Here is a 21120-nt window from a genome sequence, read left to right on the forward strand (position 1 = left end):
TAAATACTGTAATAATGTCACTTCAAATAATGAGTCGCAGGCCTCTCAGAGAATATCTATCTTGAGAGATCTTTTTCCAATTACTACACTGATTGTAACATATGTTTTACAATATATATATATATATATGTATATATATATGTATATATTTTTTTTTGTGCACAGATCACAGTCTGATACCATATTCTAATTTACAGTGATTTACAAGATGGAACCAGCTAAGGTTCAGTGACGTGACACTCATTTTATATGTTCAGATGTAATAATTTATTCAGAGAAACATTAAAAATGCACATCATGCTGACAACAACTTGAAAACATCTCCTCTATGATTAACCTTTTCAAAAATTCAGTTTGATATTTTTTGTGGGACAAAGTCAAAATGTCTAGGTAGTTTATCCATCTTGAGAAAAAATAAAAAAATGTCTAATTAATCTCTTCTTTTTAAGCAGTGAAATAAGCACTTGAAATGAAATAAGGCAACATTTCTATTTTTCATGTAGTTTAAATTGATATATTAAAATAACTACAACTCAAATAAAAATGAATAAAAACATACAGATATACATAGAATAAGGAACAAGAACTATTAAAAATGACAAAAACACAAAACAAATGCACTAAAATTAAAATGTAAACTAACAAAATAAAATTAAAATATAAAAATAAAAACGAAAAATATTAAATAAAAAAAAAAAAAATGTATTCAAAATATTATTAAAACCTATAATAGTATCTCGGTGATGGTTACACCACTTTTTAGAGTCATTAAAAAGTTTCTTCTTTTTTTTTGGACAACAAAAATGTATCTTCCTGTATTCAGAATAACATTTAGTCCTTCAAGTTGATGATCATACCTGATAAATGCCAAGGAAATTACGTAATCAGGGTGAACCGTGATGAACCAATCGCAGTCCTTGCTGTGCGGGTACGGATGGGGGAAATTTGGTGACAGAATGAATCCAGATGAGCCTGTAATGTTTCCACCACAAGGAGCTGGAAGAGATTATAAAGTACATACATTTGTTCCCAACCATAGTGTGCAAGCGCTGCTGTTTTATTTCAAAACGGCTAGATATCATATGAGTAAATGACCATCTTGGCTAATAAATCATTCAATAACTAGCTATGAGTCAAATTCAAATCACTCCATTAATATTCATGAGCAAAGCTGATAGGTTCCTGCCCCCCACCGTTTTGTTCTAAAGCTCCAGCTCTGCCTTTAAACCAGACTGACCATTAAAATGTCTAAATGTGACTCAAACTTAAAGGCAGCTGAAAGAAAATAGGTTTCACAGACTCCCGCTATCCAGAAAATAAATGCAGTTTCCTAGAAGCATTTTTTTATGGGAAGTCTTCACCCCAGTTTCCCACAACCCAGAAGTTTGAGCGCTTTGATCAGAAATTTCCATCAAAGAGATTTATTATTTCAATAAATATACTTTTATAAAGGGTGATTCAAGTCATTTCTGCTAGTTATTTTAGACATTTCGTCAGAGCTGACGAGTGTGAAATGAGAGGCCGCCCGTATTTCACAGGCCTCAGGCGGCATCGCTGCAAATTGAATAAATCTCACCGATACATGTAGGAGGGCTGGGCTGCCAGAAGAATCTGTTGTCCACCTGAATGCAGGTGATCCTGGGCTCTCCTTGCAGGTCGTAGCCCGGATCACACGCGAAGGTCACCGTGTCGCCGGGCTCTTTGCCCTCTCCGCTGCGGCTGCCGTTCATGGGCGTCCCCGGGTCCCTGCAGGCGGTCGCCACTGAACCTGCAAAATGGGAACGGTGACCAGCTGTGCTCACTTTTCACTTACCAGGATGTCTCCGCAGGAGCTAGCATTTCCCGCTCGGAAATTAGGTTGCGTGGCCTCGGTAGCAAACATTGGCTCACTGGGGGCTCTGCTGAGCAGAACACTGTCTAATACAGGTGTGGGATAAGTCTGAGCAACAGTACAGCAGTCCTGCTTGACTGCAAAATCACTCGCTAATGGATGCAGGGTTATTTAGTCTCTTTATGTACTTACTTTGAAAAGGCTTTTACTTTCTTCAGGCAGAGGAACCATTATTTTGGCCAAGCTTCCTTTTTTAGGCAATTAAATTCAAAGTGTTTTATGCAAAAAGTAAAATGTAATAAAAACAATCCATGCATGTTTGCTACACCGTTTTTTTTTTTTTTTTACTAAATGAACTTAAGGAACATACACTACCATTCAAAAGTTTGGGAGTGTTTCTATTTTGACAGACATTAATTCTTTCATTCAGCAAGGATGCATTAATTTAATCAAAAGTGACAGTAAATGTATGTATAATGATACTGTTCTCAAGAGTGATAATAATAAGAAATATTTCTTGAGCAGCAAATCAGCATATTTCTGAAGGACCATGTGACACTGAAGACTGGAGTAATGATGCTGACAATTCAGCTTTGTTGCTACACCGTTTTTTTTTTTTTTTTTTACTAAATGAACTTAAGGAACATACACTACCATTCAAAAGTTTGGGAGTGTTTCTATTTTGACAGACATTAATTCTTTCATTCAGCAAGGATGCATTAATTTAATCAAAAGTGACAGTAAATGTATGTATAATGATACTGTTCTCAAGAGTGATAATAATAAGAAATATTTCTTGAGCAGCAAATCAGCATATTTCTGAAGGACCATGTGACACTGAAGACTGGAGTAATGATGCTGACAATTCAGCTTTGATCACAGCAATAAATTACATTTTAAAATATATTCAAATAGATATTTTTAATTGTGAAAACATTTCACAATATTGCTGTATTTTTTATCAAATAAATGCAACCATAGTCAGCATAAGAGACTTCTTTCAAAACATAAAAAAATCTCATTCCACCCCAAAAAAATGTTTAATGGTATAATTAATTATTTTTATTCATATGCACCAATATAACCTCGCACATTTATGTTCATACAGTATGTTATTTTAATTTAAACTATTTTAAACTATTAAACTATTTTTATATATGAAAACCAGTGAAAACAAATCAAATCAAAGTTTTGAATCGATTCATTGAAATTAAGGGTTTGGAATGATTCATAAAAGATTAATCAATCACATGCGACTATAATCATGACACACCATTATAAAATTAATAGTTTAGAACATGATATAAATTTTAGTCATGCTATGCACCCCTACTAAAAATGTTTCACTGTTTATCACCGTTAAGGCTTCATTAGGTTGAACTTTTTTTTTACTTGATACTAGAACTGTGTACTGTGAAACTCTCTGGTTTTAAAGAAAAGTACTTACTTGAGAAATCAATGGCAAATCCAGATTTGCTAATGTAGAAGTCCGTCTCAAACTGGATGGTGACCACGTTAAGAGTGCTGTGAACGCCGTCGGGTAACAGTGAACCACTCACTTCCTTCAGGGCCATCTCGTTTTCCGGATGCCCGTCCCAAACCTTCAGGATATCATGTGATGCCTCCGTGTCAAATGCCAAGAACTGCAGACTAAAAAAAAAATAATAATAATAAAGCCTGATTCACACTCACTCACTTACATAGATTGAAATCCCCACATTTAATCTAATCAAATAAATAATTAGGTAACACTTCATAATAAGATTCCGTTGGTTAACATTTGTTAAAGGCATAGTTCACCCAAAAATGAAAATTCTGCCATCATTTACTCACCCTCAAGTTGTTACAAACCTGTATGAGTTTCTTTCTTCTGTTGAACATAAAAGAAATTTGGTAACCAAACTGGTCCCCATTGACTTCCATACAATTTATTTATTTATTTTTCCCCATACTATGGAGGTCAGTGGGGACCAGCAACTGTTTGGTTACCAACATTCTTTAAAATATATTCTTTTATGTTCAACAGAAGAAAGAAATTACAAATTTTCATTCTTGGGTGAACTATCCCTTTAACATTAACTAACTAAGAAACAGAGGCAGACAGTAGTGAAGTATTTTTACTCTGCTTTAAAAGTACTTTTCAAGTGTCTGTAAGTTATGTGTTTTTATTTAGAAAACTTTTACTTCAGAACATTCCAAATCATAATATTGTACTTTTTTACTGCACTACGTTTCATATTAAATAACATTTAATACGTAATTACATTAGAAATCTAGTACTTTCTTACTTTTACTCAAGTAAACGTAATTCAAAGTCTTACTTGAGTACAAGAAAGCACTACATTTTCTTAAGTATTAAAGGTAATAAAAAAAAATATATATATAAAAAAAAACTTTTTTATTTATGAAATGTAGTGCAGTAAAAAGTATGGCATTATGTTTTGGAATGTAATGAAGTAAAAGTTTTATAAAGAAAACCACTCTGATAAAGTACAGATACTTTTTCAATTTACTTGAGTAAAGTAAAAATACTTCACTACTCTCCACCTCTGCTAAGAAAATACTTCTAAAGCACACAAATACATTATAAAAATCACAAGTTGTATCTGTTAAAGGTAAACTGTGTAATTTTTGGCTATACTAACATCACCAAATCAACAGATAATTTCATAAGAAATATATTCCAAGTGTTTCTTCATATTTTAATTAAAGAATAGTTCTATTTTAGTATGTATTAATATGTTGAAATAGCTTCATTTTTATTGTATTTTCAGTTTCAATTCTAAGTTTTAGTAATTTTGTTATGAGTTTTTGCATTTTTTATTCATTTTTGATATTTATATTTAGGATTAATTAATTAATTTTTATTTATTTTATTTTTAGTAATTTTAGAACTTAAAATTAAACTTACAATTTTATTTAGTTGTCGAGGCAACATTTCTGATGCCGTCTACAAAACTGAAAAAAAAACATCATAAAAGTACCATAAAAGGAACTCAAATGACTGTTTGAAAAATGTTATTATTCTGCTGATTTGTTGTTGCTAGTATGGCAAAAAATTACACACTTTACTGGACCTGAGTTTACATGACCTAACAACTAACAGTTGTATTTGTATTTACTAACGTATTAACTAGAGCCCGACCGATATATCGTTTTGCCAATATTATCGGCAGATATGAGCCTGTTGCCGATATATCGGTATCGGCAAATATGCCGCCGATATGAAACTTTTTTTACAGAACATATAACGCAGATAAAATGCTTGAAATGGTGTAATTACTTAGTTTGTCCAGCAGAGCGCGCTCCATTGTTTGCTACTGGCGACCTGGATGAAACGCTTTAAAGCTTAAGTCTATGACTGATAATATACCCGAGGAACGAGGTGCTTGTTTGGTGAAACTCGCATTTCTCAGCTTTGGTGTAGAGTTGATACTTCATAAGGTATGGGAGCCTCCTCTGTAACAGCCTGTTGCCGATATATCGGTATCGGCGAATATGCCGCTGATATGAAATTTTTTTACAGAACATATAACGCAGATAAACTGCTTGAAATGGTGTAATTACTTAGTTTGTCCATTTGCTCCATTGTTTGCTATTGGCGACCTGGATGAAACGTTTTAAAGCTTAAGTCTATGGAAAACCATTGAAACTTTGAACAGCCATATCTCCATAACGGCGCGGCGAATCCGCACCAAATTCGGGATATCCCTTCATCTCGAGGAACCCTCTCGAACGTGAATCGAGTGTACGTCTAGAGGCCTGCTTTCGAATGAGACCACCCCCGCGTCGATAGCACCCAGGGTTTGGGAGTAACGGGTGGTTAAATTCGCAGTCCGGTGTCGACCGATCAAGCGATCCCGGGGGCTACCGATGCACGGAGGGTGGCGTTCGAGAGGGCTCCTCGAGCTGAATTTTTTTACTCCCTAATATCGGTATCGGCCCCGAAAAACTCATATCGGTCAGGCTCTAGTATTAACTAATGTTAAGTTAATGCATTATTAAGTTAATGCATTAACTAACATTAAGTAATGGGACCTTATTGTAAATAGTTACCAATAATGAGTTCAAGCAGACTTTTAATAATTTATTTACTTAGTAAGTGTGTCCCTCATGCAGCACCGTAAACAGGTCAAAGACCTCAATCATAACAAAATAAGATGACATTTTCCAACATGTAGAGGTAGATAAACTTCACTTGAAGTCAGGGTCAATGCAATCTGTTTAAAATTAATAAACTTGACTTTCTCCTATGCAATTTCAATGAATGCCTTTAACCAGCTCTCTAAATACCCATTATGGCTGTCAGCATTGACACTACGGCACTAATGCATCAGGCTAAAATATGAATTAATCTCTCTCACCAGTGACTTAATGAGCTGCGTTTCCACCTTAATAATCAGTCACCTGACAGTGTTTCCGGAGTCCACCTCGATGGTCCATGTGCAACGGAGGTTGTTGTCATATGGAAATGGGTATCCGGGAGACAGTATCCGTCCGGATGACTCACCTTTAAAACTTCCCCCACACTCCGCTACAATAGATCAAAACAAGAAGTTATTGCGCTGTCAACTCCCACCCACGAAGATGATGTATTTAGTCAGAGCTTTCTTTCTGTTGTTAATGATGAGCTCTGCAGAGACTCGGCCCGCTGGTATCTCTGTTGCTGGATCTGACACGACCACGCCGCCCCCTCACCATCCCGAAGTGGCCATACAACAATGGGCTGTAATTATGCATGCACGAGACACCGCTTTTAACTACGTTGCTTGTGCATGTCATTAATTAAATGTTAAATCTCTCTGTCCACATTATTTATGAGCTCAGTCTTGCATGAAAAGCTGTGGACCACTGCATATATCACAAAAAAAGGAAGTATTATCATATTCATTACAGTGGTCTCACACACAATATCTGCACTACATTGCTCATTAAAGCACTTGTTTCTGTAGCACATTATGGATCAGCCGGAGCAACACTCATCTCATGAGCAAACAGGCTTCCTTGTGACAAAGAACCTACTGATATTACAATGGTCATATAATGAACGCAGAGACGGCTCAGATAGGCAATCAAGAAATAGAAAGCCAGCCCCTGGAGATTATGATGTCTGATATCATTTCAATGGCCTCTTTAGAGCTGGAGTGTGTCTCTCTTTTTTAAATACTTTCATATATTCAAGTTCAATTTGCAGAGACAACGAAGTAAACCATTCGTAGGTTGATTCACCTGAAAAGCGTAAACAGTGATTCTGTGGGGATATCAAAACATTGGTCTTTTTGCTTGAGCACCAGCAACACTTTGAATCAACCAATCATGTGAGTTTGGGGCGGGACTAAGCGTTTGTTCAACCTATGGCAGAGTGGGTGGAGAGTTTGGGAAACCTGTTTGAAAACAGTCAATATTTTTGCAATTCTTCTGAAATTAATTTGTCTTACTGCATGATTATGAAACCAGTTAATAGCACCTAAAAATATACGTTTTCCTATATGCATAATGTTTTCATATTAATGCTCTGAACTAAAAAAATACACAAACATTTTTTTCTTAAAATGCTACAAGTTTTTCTACACAAGTTTCTACACTCTCAGAAAATAAAGGTTACATTGTTGTACCTTATTTACCCCTAAATGGTACATATTAGTACTCTGAAAAGTACAGTTTGGTAAAGTGAGCATATTAGTACCTTTTGGAAGGGTACCGCCCCAGTGACAACATTTTTTTTCCTGAGAGTATATGATATTATGTGTTAAAAATGAATGTTGAAAAGAAAAAAAAGTGTGCTATTTCTCAGCTACCCACCTACAACAATAACCAGGTTGTGTCACTAACAGACCAGCATTGCCAATAAAGCCTGAATAATTAAAGTAAAATAATGCACAAACTAATTTGTCTTACAATTATCTAACAAGCCATATCCTAGCAACTCAGAACACCTCATCAATCACCTAGCCACACCCTAGCAACCATTCAAGCAACTCAGAACACCCTAGCAACCCCCAGCCATATCCTTGCAACTCAGAACACCCCATCAACCACCTAGCCACACCCTAGCAACCAGTCAAGCAACAGAAGACCTCAGCAACAACAAAGAGATACCCTGGCAACCACTCATAAACCATGGAATCATGGTATCGACTTGTGCTTGCCTGAAATACTACTGTTATTTTCAGACATGCAGTCTCTAAAAATCAAGATAGAAATCTCAACAGAACATGAGGGCTGACATAACAGTAGAAAGTGATCTGTGTGGTCAACAACTACCTATTTAGTATTGGAGGAAAAACTCCAGAACCTTTAGCAAAATTAATATTGTATATTGCACTTTATAACTGCATGTGATCTGTTTTGTGAAAAGAGAAAATAGCTATATAAAGTGAGGCATTTATCAGCTAGCTTTTGCATGAAATATTTAGCACAGCCTCAATGTGCACCATTTTGATGTCTAAATTCCCAAGGCGCTGTCATAACAGCAAGCAGACCCTTGAGGCAAGCTTCCAGCATCTGCTCACCGGATACCATCTACAAAGAGCACGGCTATTTCATTCTGACTGCTCTATTCTTCATCAATTTCATCATACAAAAGGCAAGTATATGCTGGACTACCATAAACATTGACAACTCTATGAGACCAATTCACTTAAGTGAAGTACTTTTATAGGTTGCCTGGGATTGAAGCGTTTTGAGACAGAGGCTTTGTTCTGAAAACATTGTGATCTACCTGTGCTGACTACATAGGTAGCTGTGGTAGCATCTTTAGTGATATGGACTGATAAGTGACTGATTTGGAAACAAAGAAAAAAAAGAAACTAAAGACAATTCCCTGCTGCTGATTAGAGACGGTTTGGCTAGTAGACCAGCAAAGTCACTATATTCACTATTTCCACCACAGGATTAAAAAAAAAAAAAAAAAAAGGTAATTGCGATTTATATCTCATAATTCTGCCTTTTTCTCGAAATTCTTACAATTATGACTTGAGCTTATATTTCGCAATTCTGAATTATTTGTCAAAATTCGTATATAAAAATGCAATTCCAACTTCTCTCAGAATTGTGAGATATAAACTTGAAATTTATAACTGGTTTGACCTTTTTGCAGATCAAATGGTCATACAGCACGACAAATTAATTTTTGAAAGTATAAATAATCCATGTGGTTTCGCAATTAATTTGGGGTCATAAAAACAGCATGTTGGAAAATTGAGAATTTATACAAGAATAAAATAATGTTGACTGAGGGCATGCTTAATGATTATGAAAGTGGCCAAGACAAACAGCAAACAATATGCTTTAACTGGCTAATGCCTTGCTAGTTAAACTAGTGGAGGAGCATGCAGAAGCTGTAAGTAGTAAATTAATGTGATTAGTAGGTTAAAAACTTTGAGCATCTCAGTTGTCTATAATTATGCAGCTGGTGGCCAAATCGCCATCCTGGACAACACCCCATTCTGGGAAGCAGCAAACAGCGTCCAAAACACAACATATGCTGGTCTTTTCAACATGGTAATTATAAATATTCACTCTCCAAATGAGTATGTACTCAAAAACCATTTTCCCCATGAGTATTTCAAGTTTGCACTGTATAAATCTCAAGGCTACGTGAGCAAAAGATTATCTAGTCATTAACAGTACAAGCTCTTATAAGCACATTAAACTCAGGATTTGAGCAATGAACCAATCTCTGATTAACAATGCAAATGAATCATTGAACGGCAAAATATAAAACGCAACCAGTAAACATCTAAGCTAGCATAGCTAAGCTAAATGTTTTGTAGTTCTCAAATGACCAAACAAGCAGGCGACACTAAGATGATTTACTGCACATTAACAAGAAATCAATAATGAAACATATTTACATTAATATGCATTCCTGTTGCATAATTCATGTTCATTGCAAATTAAAAATTACTTGCTGCAGCTCTGAAATTACTTTGCATTTATAATCAACATCTTGAATCATGTAGAAACTAAAAATTCATTTACATTTTTTTAAAATAAATTTACTTAAATTTCATTTAAATTTAATTCAATTGTGTGTGTGTTTACTTGTTAATTTATAATTTATATATTGTACAATATTTGCATGTTAACAGTAAAAAAATGCATTTATAATCTACATCTTGAATCATGTAGAAATTAAAAATTAAATAATTTTTTATATAATTAATACATGTTTTATTTTATTTTAATATATATGTATGTGTATGTGTGTGCAACATAATACATTAACATTTGTCAAATAAAAAATTTGCAAAATAATATTATTATGAAAAACGCTTTAAACATTGTTAGTTGATGATACCTAATGCATCTAATGCCAATGAACTGAACCTTACTATAAAGCATAACCATGGTTTGCTTAAAGTTGTCTCTATATTAAACTGGGATAAAAGAAAGTACTCAAAATCAGAAAAAAATTACACACTTCAGATTCAGTCTTGTGTTTACATGAAGAAGCCATACAAGGTGAACAAAAACAACAATTACATCAATCTTCACAACGCATCGGGATCGAAGTTTAATTGGGTAAAATGTGTAAGTGCCGTTCCAGCACCGGTGCAAGATGCGTGACAGATTCTAGTAGATCAATTATTCACAACAAAACAAAGAGAGGTATTTGTAGTCACAAAACGGATACAGCTGCATGTGCAATTAAGTGGAATCCATGTAAGGATAAATGCTCAGGATTAAGGATGCACATGCCAGTGGCTGTGGCCGATGTCTCATCCTGCTGCATGTGAAGGGTTTCAATGGATTACCTATGCATGAGGGGAGCGGGTGGTCCCATGTCCGTCTCTCGCCCGTCATACATCTCAATATGCTGCTGCCATGGAGACTGTAGCCAGGATCACAGCGATACGTGACCACGCTTCCAGCAAAGTGGCCTTGGTCGCTGACTTTGGATCCAAACTGTGGCACACCGGGTTCGTCACAATGAGAAAGTTCAAAACCTGGAGGAGAAAAGCATGTGAAAGGAACATCAGTGGGTGTTTTGAAGTGCTCCCAGGGGGCGGCTTTAGATTTGAAAAATTTCAAGATTACTGCTATATGAAGGTCACATTAAAACATCTTTTAAAACTTCTTGCTTGGGAACATCTTACCATGTATTCATCATTTTCATTATTCATCACCCCCTTTTTACTTTTCAACTTTTATCTTATATTATCTTTTATCTTATTATTATTATTATTTTTACTCATCTCAGACCCAGACTTTCAATCTTAAAACATGAAAATTGCCATAATCTCAAATAGTATTATTTTAGTACCATTTTATCTTTTTTTTTGTAGTTTTTGTTGCATTTGTGACATTTTTATTCATTTTCAAATATATCTATATAGTTTTTATTAATCTGTATTTATGAGTTTTATTTTATTTAGTTTTAGTTATTTTAATACTTCAAGTTTAGCTAAATAAAAATGAGAAATGTTGCCTTGGCAACAAGCTGAAATTATATATATATATATATATATATATATATACATTTAATTTTACTTCAGTTAACATTTCAAATAAAAAGGTTTTTTTTCCCGTTACGTTATAGTTCTTAGCTGACTATAAAAACCCTGGCCGTCATACTGCAATTCATTTGTTTTTCTTTTCTCTTTTATTTCAAATATTTTGCACGTTAATATTTATTGGATCACAAAAAAATTTATTATACACTTTTACACAAATTAAACTGACATCATTTCCATCACACACAGCACTACTAAGATTTATTCAAAAGTTATTGCACTTGGTTTTCAATGAGATAAATGTATAAGTAAAAATATAACATTCAGTATTTAGGATACATTATCACACACAAACCTACATAAATGAGAGAGAGTGTGAAAAGTGTGTTCTAAGAACATTTATTTTCTAAACGTTAACATGACTAAAGATGGCCACGGTTGAAGAAACACGCAGGCGATATGTTAGAGACCACCCAGCAATGTGTGGAATTGCACCAAGCTGCTGGAGTTCAAAATAGAGTACAAGACCACAATCATGTGCATCCAAACATGCTTGCTGAGCATTTCATTTCAAAACCATGGGTATTAATAGGAAGTTGGTCCTCCCCCTACTGCTACTGGATAAAAATGTCCACTCTTCTGGAATGGTTTTCCACTAGATGTTGGAACAAGGATGTAGGAATTTGCACATTCAGACAAACCAGCAGTACTATATGTGTAAAGCTATATCAAAACCTATTAATCAAAAGGGGTTCTCAGATACTTTTGTAATGTGTAAAAATAAAATTTGAAAGGACTTCCAATTTGTTTTTCTGCTTCATAACAATCATATCAATCATTTCAACAAAGTTAACCTCTAAAATCAACTGAATTGCAGGGCTGCAAAATTGTCCCCGAGCTTCCAAATGAAGTTCCCACTCTCCCCTTTCTGATTTGTACAATTACATTTTACAAGCAAACACAATTTCCTGTGTATTTCCTATGTCATATACAATTACAGTGAAGAGGAGCACAAATAATATCATTCCAACCGTTTAATCCTAATCAGATTTTAACGAGAGAATGATACAGCTAATTAATTCATTAAAACTAGGTGTGGGTGAAAGAAACACAATCCAAGCCCACCAGGAGTTACTCTCCCAGTGGACCGACACACGGCGTTATGAAATTCACTTTGAGTCTCCATAATGCAACCTTGTTATGCACATAAAACAAAGAAATAAATCCACAGCCATAATAATATTCACATTTATATGAACACACAGCCTGATAATACTGTGAGACAATAACATGAGCAACACTGCGCCCGCCAATTAAGACTTTACTGACTGGAGATGAAAATACAGAGGATGTTATAGAGAGTTTATGGATAATAGCAGATTCATTCAGCTCTAAAATCTAGTCTTGTGTGAACTCTCATATCAAAGCAACTAGCAGAATTAATAAAGAGAATATCACATGAATTATATTGATACAGTCTCAGAGAGTCCAGTACTTTTGACTACTGGCATAAACTCTACAGCTTATTCTGCCCACCACTATATGTGTTTATGTCATATAGTTTATGACAGACATAATATAATAGATTTTTTTTCCCTTTATGCATTTGAAAGAAGTCTCTTCTGCTCACCAAGGCTGCATTTATTTGATTAAAATACAGTAAACCATTAATATTGTGAAATATTATTACAATTTACAATATATTACAATAAAGAACTGTTTTGTATTTAAATATATTTAAAAATGTAATTTATTCTTGTTATGACAAAGCTGAATTTTCAGAAATTATTCAATTTCAATAAACATTTCTTATTATTATCAATGTTGAAAACAGTTTTTGTAGCTTAATATTTTTGTGGAAATTGCAACTACATCCAAATGTACATTTTATTGTATGTATTATGTATTATAAAACATAATATTTAATGTGTGAAAGTCTTGTGATGTTTTTTGTTACTGGAAAAATAAAATAAAATAAAATAAAAAATATCAATTATTTCCATGTTTTTGCAACAAAATAATTTTTTATGATGTACGGAAGGCACTCTATTTCTACCACCCTCTCCTTTACAAACGCACACACATTCTGTACAGTACAGACACATACCCGCACACACAGAAACGTACACACACACAGAAACCTGTTGTCAGCGCTGCTCTGATGATTTTTATCAGTAAAACAGTTTAACAACTTAAAAGCTACATGTCATTTCTCACAAGCGAGGTAATACGGCGCTGTTCTTGAATCAGATGAACTTACAGTTTCGCTATTACTTGAGACTCTGCCGAACTCTGTTGAGAGACGCACAGACTCAGGTAATTCACATACTTTTAATCTCTCTCTTTCTCTCTGATAATTGCATTAATAACTGCATTATTCTGCTATCAACGGCTCAAGCCTCAATTACTGGGTCTAAAATGGCATTTTGGAATTACAAGTGGAGGCGTGGGATGACACGAGTTAGAAATTAATCATACATACAAGAGCGTTTTAAGGGCAAAAACCTGATGAATGTCTTGAAATACAACATCTTAACTATTTTTGAGGTGTGGTAACCATAGTATAAGTGGAATACCTGACTCCGTTCTGTTGAACTATTAGAAAATAATGCACACCCGAGGTATAATGCATTATTTCGACTTTGCATTATTTTCTAATAATTCAACATCATTAATTATTCCTTACTAATATAATATAATATAATATAATATAACATAATATAGTCAAACCAAAACGTATTCAGACACCAGATATATTTTTTAAATATTTTTTTACTAGTGGGTGCAGGACACTATAGTTCATTTAAGTAAGTGAGGATAGCAAAATAAAGTAAACCGTGACATATTATAACCAAAAATTCTTCATACGAAAAAAATATATCTGAAATGGTGTGAGACTAAATACGGAAGACATTTTTGGGTGAATTGTTCCTTTAAATGATACTTTGTTCTGAGTTCTCTTTCACTTTTTTTAAGTGCCAAATGCACGTTATCAGTGCCTGATAGACAAATGAGAGGCTGTCAGTGCCACACAGTAAACGAGCAAGTCCATCTAAACGCTTCCAGCGCTGGGCTCTGTAAGTCACTCCTCCATTCTCAAAGAGCCGAAGCGGTGCTCAATACCGCCGATAACCTCATTCACACTCATGTTTTCCTCACGTTGGGACGTTACTGTTACGCTACCACCAGCTATAATCCTGCTGCAGAGCTTGTGCGCGCTTTATGATTAAGATATTAAATAATACGGCACTGTGAACTGTGGTAGACACATTAGAAAACTTCTCATGAGAAAAGAAAAACCTATCATTTCAAACAAAGGAAATTAAGAGTCTCTGTGCTTTCTCAATGGCACTAATAATCCATGCATACGATGCCGCTAATTCAAAGGGTTTCATTTAAAAAGCAATAAACCATGTGTGTGGTGTAGCGAGTGCTGGGAACAATTATACAGTTCAAGCAGACAATGAAATGAAGATATTAATCCAAAAATGAAAATTAATTGAGCTAATATATTCCACTGTGAGGTGAGAGGTGGCTTATGGCACAAAGATTGAGAGGGAGCAGGAGATCTCATTCATATCTGTAGGCATTTGCACATAGAAATGCATGTAGAAATTACTACACCTGCCCATAATACCGTATTGACAACTAGATTATTTAGTTGTAATTATTTTGCTTCTCTGTATATTTGTGACAAACTGAAGCAAAACTGTTTTGCTTATTTTTCTTTAGCATACAGTTTGGATGTCATATTTCAGTCATTTACGTCCACGATGGTCAGATTATCTTTCTTACAATTTGATAAAACATTGGTTCCTAAAAAAGATAAGAGGCTAACATTTGAGTAAATCACTTGTATTATCAAACAGTAACATTTTAATTACTTACCAAAGCCAATTTTTAATGACTTGGTGAGTGCTCATTTTTGACCATTTTTGTACAATATCAATGCACTGACAGCGTCCTAAATGTAAACCTTTATGCACTCACTACTGTTCAAAAGTTTGGAGTTGGTAAGATTATTCTGAGGGAAAGAAATGAATACTTTTATTCAGCAAGGATGCATTACATTGAACAAAATTGTCAGTGAAGTCATTTATAATCTTATTAGAAATGTATAATAATAATCATTTCTATTTCAAATAAATGCTGTTCTTTCTAACATTCTATTCATCAAAGAATCCTGAAATCAATGTATCAAATCATATTAGAATGATAGCAGAATAATGCAGCAAATCACAAAAAAAACAGCTTTTTTGTGATTTGCTGCATTATTCTGCTATCATTCTAATATGATTTGATATAAAGCAAGACACAAAAAAAGATGTGCATTACAGGAATAAATTATATTTTAAAATATAATCAAATAGAAAACAGTTATTCTAATCTAAATTATAATAATATTTCACAATATTACTATTTTTACTGTATTTTAGGTCAAATAAATGCAGCCTTAGTGAGCCTCTTTCAAAAACATTAAAAACTGACCGCAAACTTTTGAATAAGAAGTGCTGGAATTTTTATATGGGTGCAGTAGTTCAGCACTCAGACACATTCCCACAGAGGACTCTCATTTATCAGTAAATTATGGCGAAGCATTGTGCGAGAAAATCCGTTTTAATTGAAGCTTTATGAAATCCAGATGGGACTAATAAAAGTACAGTAATTTGCAGCCTTGGTAGGAGTGAATTTAATTATCATCAAAGCTCATCAAGTCTGAAATATTAGTGAAACACTGTTGATGTTACATGTCCCACTTGCTTCTATTGGCTTGTGGGCGACACACGACTAGTTTCAGGTGTTTCTGAGCTCTACACACGAATTTGTGAACACCCCAAATGAGCTTAACTCAAATGTCTACAGCATGTGCTTCATGCACGCAGATTGACTTTATTTTCACTTTTGGGTAATAAAAGCTACACCGGGCAGGCAGCTGACTAAGAGCTACTGAAGTCATGTAATCTAAGTCTGGTTGTGACAGATTAAAGGCTGGAAGCTCTATTGTGTGTGTGTTTCTACAAGCAGTGTGGAAGAAAGCAAGTGTACGAGAAGACTTACTGCTGTAAACCAGCTTAAAACCCTCAGCCGTATCCTCTTGATCAGAATAAAACTCCAGCCACAGGTGATTCGACGTGCTGGTCAACGACTGACCTAACATAGAGGAACCTGAGAAACCTCCCAGAACTTCTGCTGTGTTGTCTGGACCATCATACAACTGGGGAAACAGACCAGAAAAGTCTATAGGGTTTCCCAGCAAACAAAACATGTCCTAAGAATGTTTTACTAATGTTAGGAAAACATTATTTCTGAATGTTCTCAGAAACATCCAGCTTTGAAAAAATTGTAAAAACGTTTTATCTTGGTCATGTGAATGTAAAAAAAGAAACACATTAAGGGAATGTTACATTTTTGATCATTTTGCAAACATTATGGGAATGTTACTTTCAAATGTTCTCTGATTTATTTGAAACAAGTAGCAAGCAGTCTAAAAAAACATTAGACTAACATCCAACTAAAATGTTTCACAAAAACATTCTATGAATTATGTATAAATAATGTTTTTGTGCTAAAATTGTGAAAACGACCAAAAGACTTTATGCGGTTCTATTAACATTACTAGAAGAACGTTTGTTCATAACATTGCCAGAACATTCCCTGTTAGGTGGGTTGGCGTTAATGTGTTGCTAAGCAAACAATACATTGCTTTAAGCATTTATATCCATTGCAAATAGACAAATATTGCCCAAAATAATACATTTTTGATTAGATGACGTGTTTTTGGTGCTTTTAGAATCAAATGAATGTGTGTTGCAAGCATGACTCTGACATCGGTGTACATACAGTACTTACCTTAAGAACGTCACCATGAGACAGATTAAAGGTGCTAGCTGAGATGTTGATTCCTTTTCCTGCCTGTACTTGAATGTTGTAGATGCACTCGTGGTTGTTCTCGTAATTGCGAGGGTAGTTTGGGGACAACAGGACACCGGCGTTCTTGGAAACAGTTGAGCCGCACTCAGCTATGGACAATGGGGAACCGTAGTGACATAGTGGAACAGCAATGCGTAAAAAGTGTAAATTTGGGGAAATAAAGAAAAAAGCAAAAATCTAGGTATTCAGAAAGACAACATATCATCAAAACATGCAGTAGATCTTGAACAACATATTTTGTCACTCATTAGTTGCATTAGAGTCAGTACTGTATCAATGCAATGCGTTTAACTTGACCATCAATTTTCAACACATGAAGAAAAATCATCCGCAGTTTCTCTGTCATGACTTGTTATTTGATTACACTGTCAAAGGGTAAGAAATCGTACTCAAAATTGGATAATAAATAAATAAATAAATACCACATATATTTCCATAACTAGATGTGAATCACTAAATTAACATGAAACATACTTTAATTTTATAATATCATTACTATTTAAAATGTTTATTAATTGAAGTACTATTTTAATAATTAGTATATAATAAGTACACTCTAAAAATGATTTATCAAAGTTGTAAATAAAACACAGATTGGAGTATGTTTTACAAGAAAATACTGTTTCAGTCTAAGAAATTGTCCTCAAAATGAATGCATATTTACTTCCAAACTAGATGCAAATCACTTGAAAGTTATTTGCATGTTATAACAATTAGGATAACACCATTATGCATGCTTTTAAAAGTATTATTTATAAAAGTAGTATATGCTATACAAGTAAGTACTTTGTAAAATCAGATTTTTTGACGATTATTAGAATACATTTCACAAGAAAATACAATTGCAGTCTTTCTAATTCATTTGCCGTTTCCTTGTAATTATTTGTGAAATGTACAAGCAATTTTGGAGTGAAAATTAAGTAAATTTTTTTTCAGTGTATAATACGTATAATAAGTAGTATTTATTATACTGTGCAGCAAGCTTTGAGTAGTACACTACTACTCCATTCAAAACACAGTACAACTCAATAGCCTGTCGTCGCTGAACTCGAATGCAACCATGGAGACTTGTCAAACTCTGGACGTCCAAGCAAATGAGAGCAGCTGACCACGTACCCACACACCTTGGCAGAGGTGCACTCCATATGCGCCGTCCACCGCCCAGGCAAGTGATTTCTCGAGCACCCTGCAGGCGGCAACCAAGGTCACAGGAGAACGTCAGAGTGTCGCCGATGCCAAATCTGCCACCGCTGTGCCTGCCAAACTGGGGCACACCAGGGTCCTCACAAGGCTCCAAATCATATTCTAATAATAAAACAAACAGCAAAAAGTTTAGCCGGAAACCTAGTTGACCTCATTTGCTGGTGCTGGTGTTATGCAGGTTGAACTTTATTGTATGCTAAAACTTACTGTAATATGTGTTTGCAGGATGTGACAAACATAATTCATGTAAACTGCAAAAATCAGGAATTAGTTATGAGCTCTTTGGCTCTGTTCCGAACCCTAGTGAGCTACCGCATAGGCAGCATTTTAAAGGAATAGTTCACCTAGAAATGAAAATATGCAGAAAATGTACTCACCCTCAGGCCATCCAAGATGTAGCTGAGTTTGTTTTTTTATCAGAACAGATTTGGAGAAATGTAACATTGCATCACTTGCTCACCAAAGGATCCTCTGCAGTGAATGGGTGCCGTCAGAATAAGAGTCCAACCAGCTGCTAAAAACATCACAATAATTCACAAGTAATCCACACCACTCCAGTCCATCAGTGTCTTGTGAATTGAAAAGCTGTGTTTGTAATAAACAAATCTATCATTAAGATGTTTTAACTTCTGGGTAAAATAAGAGTCCCCCATCCACAATAGTGCTTTCTCCAGTAATAAAGTCGTCTTGTCTGAATCAAGAGAGAAATATGCACAGATCAAGCACTGTTTACAAGCAAAAACAGTTCAAAAGAGCTCTAAAAAAAATTGTAGGTAGAATTTGATGTGAGAGACAACAGGAGATTACATTTTTCATTGGAGGATGTGTTATTATTGATTATTATGGACTTATATTTTGGTAGTGACTGTTTTAAAGTTAAGGTGCCTTAATGATGGATTTGTTTCTTACAAACAAGCAGGTTTTCACTTCACAAGCTGTTAATTGATGGACTGGAGTGGTGTGGATTACTTGTGGATTATTGTGATGTTTTTATCAGCTGTTTGGACTCTCATTCTGACGGCACCCATTCACTGCAGAGGATCCTTTGGTGAGCAAGTGATGCAATGTTACATTTCTCCAAATCTGTTCTGATGAAGAAACAAACTCATCTGCATCTTGGATAACCTGAGTACATTTTAAGCAAATGTCATTTTTTCAGTGATGCAGAAGCAGGCGTTGATCTTCTCCTGCGGAGGCGGGGTTTAGCCACACTATTACGTCATAAAGTGACACATTCCACAACCTGTCGTTTGGCAGGTTGGCTTCAATATAAGCTGTTCAATATAAGGATGTTTTTATAGTACAATGACCACTTATATGTCAATAGATCAAGGGAATTTTGATTTCTCAGTTCTTGACCCCTTTAAAGTCATATACCATTAGCTTAGCACCATGCTAAAGTACCATTCTATTGGAAGTGTCTTCAGGTCTTCTTCGCCTGAGGAGTGCTAATTACTGTAGATGAGGCAAATATTTAAACTATTGTCATGTATTCGATAGAAGAATTATCACAACAGTTATTAAAACGTTTTGAAATTTGTTCCTGATAAATGACACGCAGTTCTTCTTGTTGCTTTATTTTAGCACGGTACTTCAGTCTTGATATTCAACCAATGTCTCGTGTAACATTACATCATGATTCACAGAGTAAACAGAGAGTGAACATTTACCCTGGGTTATCTGCAAGCACTTAAACAATCAATTAGAGCTATGATAGCAACAGTGTGAATCATTTACACACATGTAAATGATATGCAGAAACGGTTAGTGTAGGACCGCAGCTGCGGTTTCAATTAGATCCTGGCGCAGTGAGTTCAGATGACTTTGATGGTCGATGGCAACGACATGAATTGCTTGTTTGTCACTTTTGCTTCCTCTGAGCTCTAATATCAAATATTCAAATCTATTTAGAAACACAATGTGTTCAGCATATGAACGCTTCCACCTTGTCACTCCGAAGCTGTATAGAAAATTTAATAGATTTCATATTATGTAAAGATATGAGTTCTCGTCCTTGAACATTCAACATTAAGGCTGGAATGTTAATGGTGGAAAGCTTTTGTCTGCAGTTTCACGCCTGATACTTTTCGCATTATGCATGTCTGCTTCTGTCAATCCCATCAATATTCAGTACCAGAAAAAGGTCAACCGCCGTTTTCATCAGGTAATAAATATATTAGGCTAATACAGGAACTTGGCTTCTGGATAATTGTATGGGTATTCATAACTCCAGTCCTTAATTAATGTATATGATGGCTCAAGTAAACATTAGCCAAACCCTATGGGCTCTTCTCACAACTTGGCTTTATATCAGAACAGCATGTCCTCTAACAATGTATTATGCTGACCTAAAATAAATAGTTCAGCCCAAAATCTGTCCAACTGGAAGGCAACCCTTCCATAACTTCCAAAATAAAATGTATGTATAATGTATTATAAAGGTATCCATAATGTACATTGTAATGCATTATATCATTTCATAAATAATTGTAACCAAAGTTAAAATGCCTTATAATATTTGAAGTTTTTTTAGTCATGTGTTTTAATGCATTATACTTTCCAAAGGTGTAATGATGAGTATTATAATGTATTGTAACTATGGTTACAATTATTAATAAAATACACAATGCATTATAAGGTGCATTAAAAGACATAAGTAAAGCATTAAAACTACTTTTATAATGAATTATTATATAA

General features: G+C 34.7%; 1 protein-coding gene across 1 annotated transcript in view; it reads right to left on the reverse strand.

The window, feature by feature from the left end:
• Positions 1-21120, reverse strand: part of LOC107671459 (CUB and sushi domain-containing protein 3-like) — a 292685-nt gene that overhangs the window by 153740 nt on the left and 117825 nt on the right. Inside the window, exons 21-28 of the mRNA XM_016464380.1 lie at positions 18337-18525; positions 17140-17309; positions 16348-16504; positions 10591-10782; positions 6239-6365; positions 3279-3481; positions 1577-1768; positions 858-996 (exon numbers count right to left, since the gene is read on the reverse strand). Coding sequence (XP_016319866.1) covers positions 858-996; positions 1577-1768; positions 3279-3481; positions 6239-6365; positions 10591-10782; positions 16348-16504; positions 17140-17309; positions 18337-18525 — 1369 coding nt within the window. The remainder of the gene's footprint in view (positions 1-857; positions 997-1576; positions 1769-3278; positions 3482-6238; positions 6366-10590; positions 10783-16347; positions 16505-17139; positions 17310-18336; positions 18526-21120) is intronic.

Source organism: Sinocyclocheilus anshuiensis, unplaced genomic scaffold (assembly GCF_001515605.1).
Source record: "Sinocyclocheilus anshuiensis isolate Anshui unplaced genomic scaffold, SAMN03320099.WGS_v1.1 scaffold552, whole genome shotgun sequence".
NCBI classification, from domain to species: Eukaryota; Metazoa; Chordata; class Actinopteri; order Cypriniformes; family Cyprinidae; genus Sinocyclocheilus; species Sinocyclocheilus anshuiensis.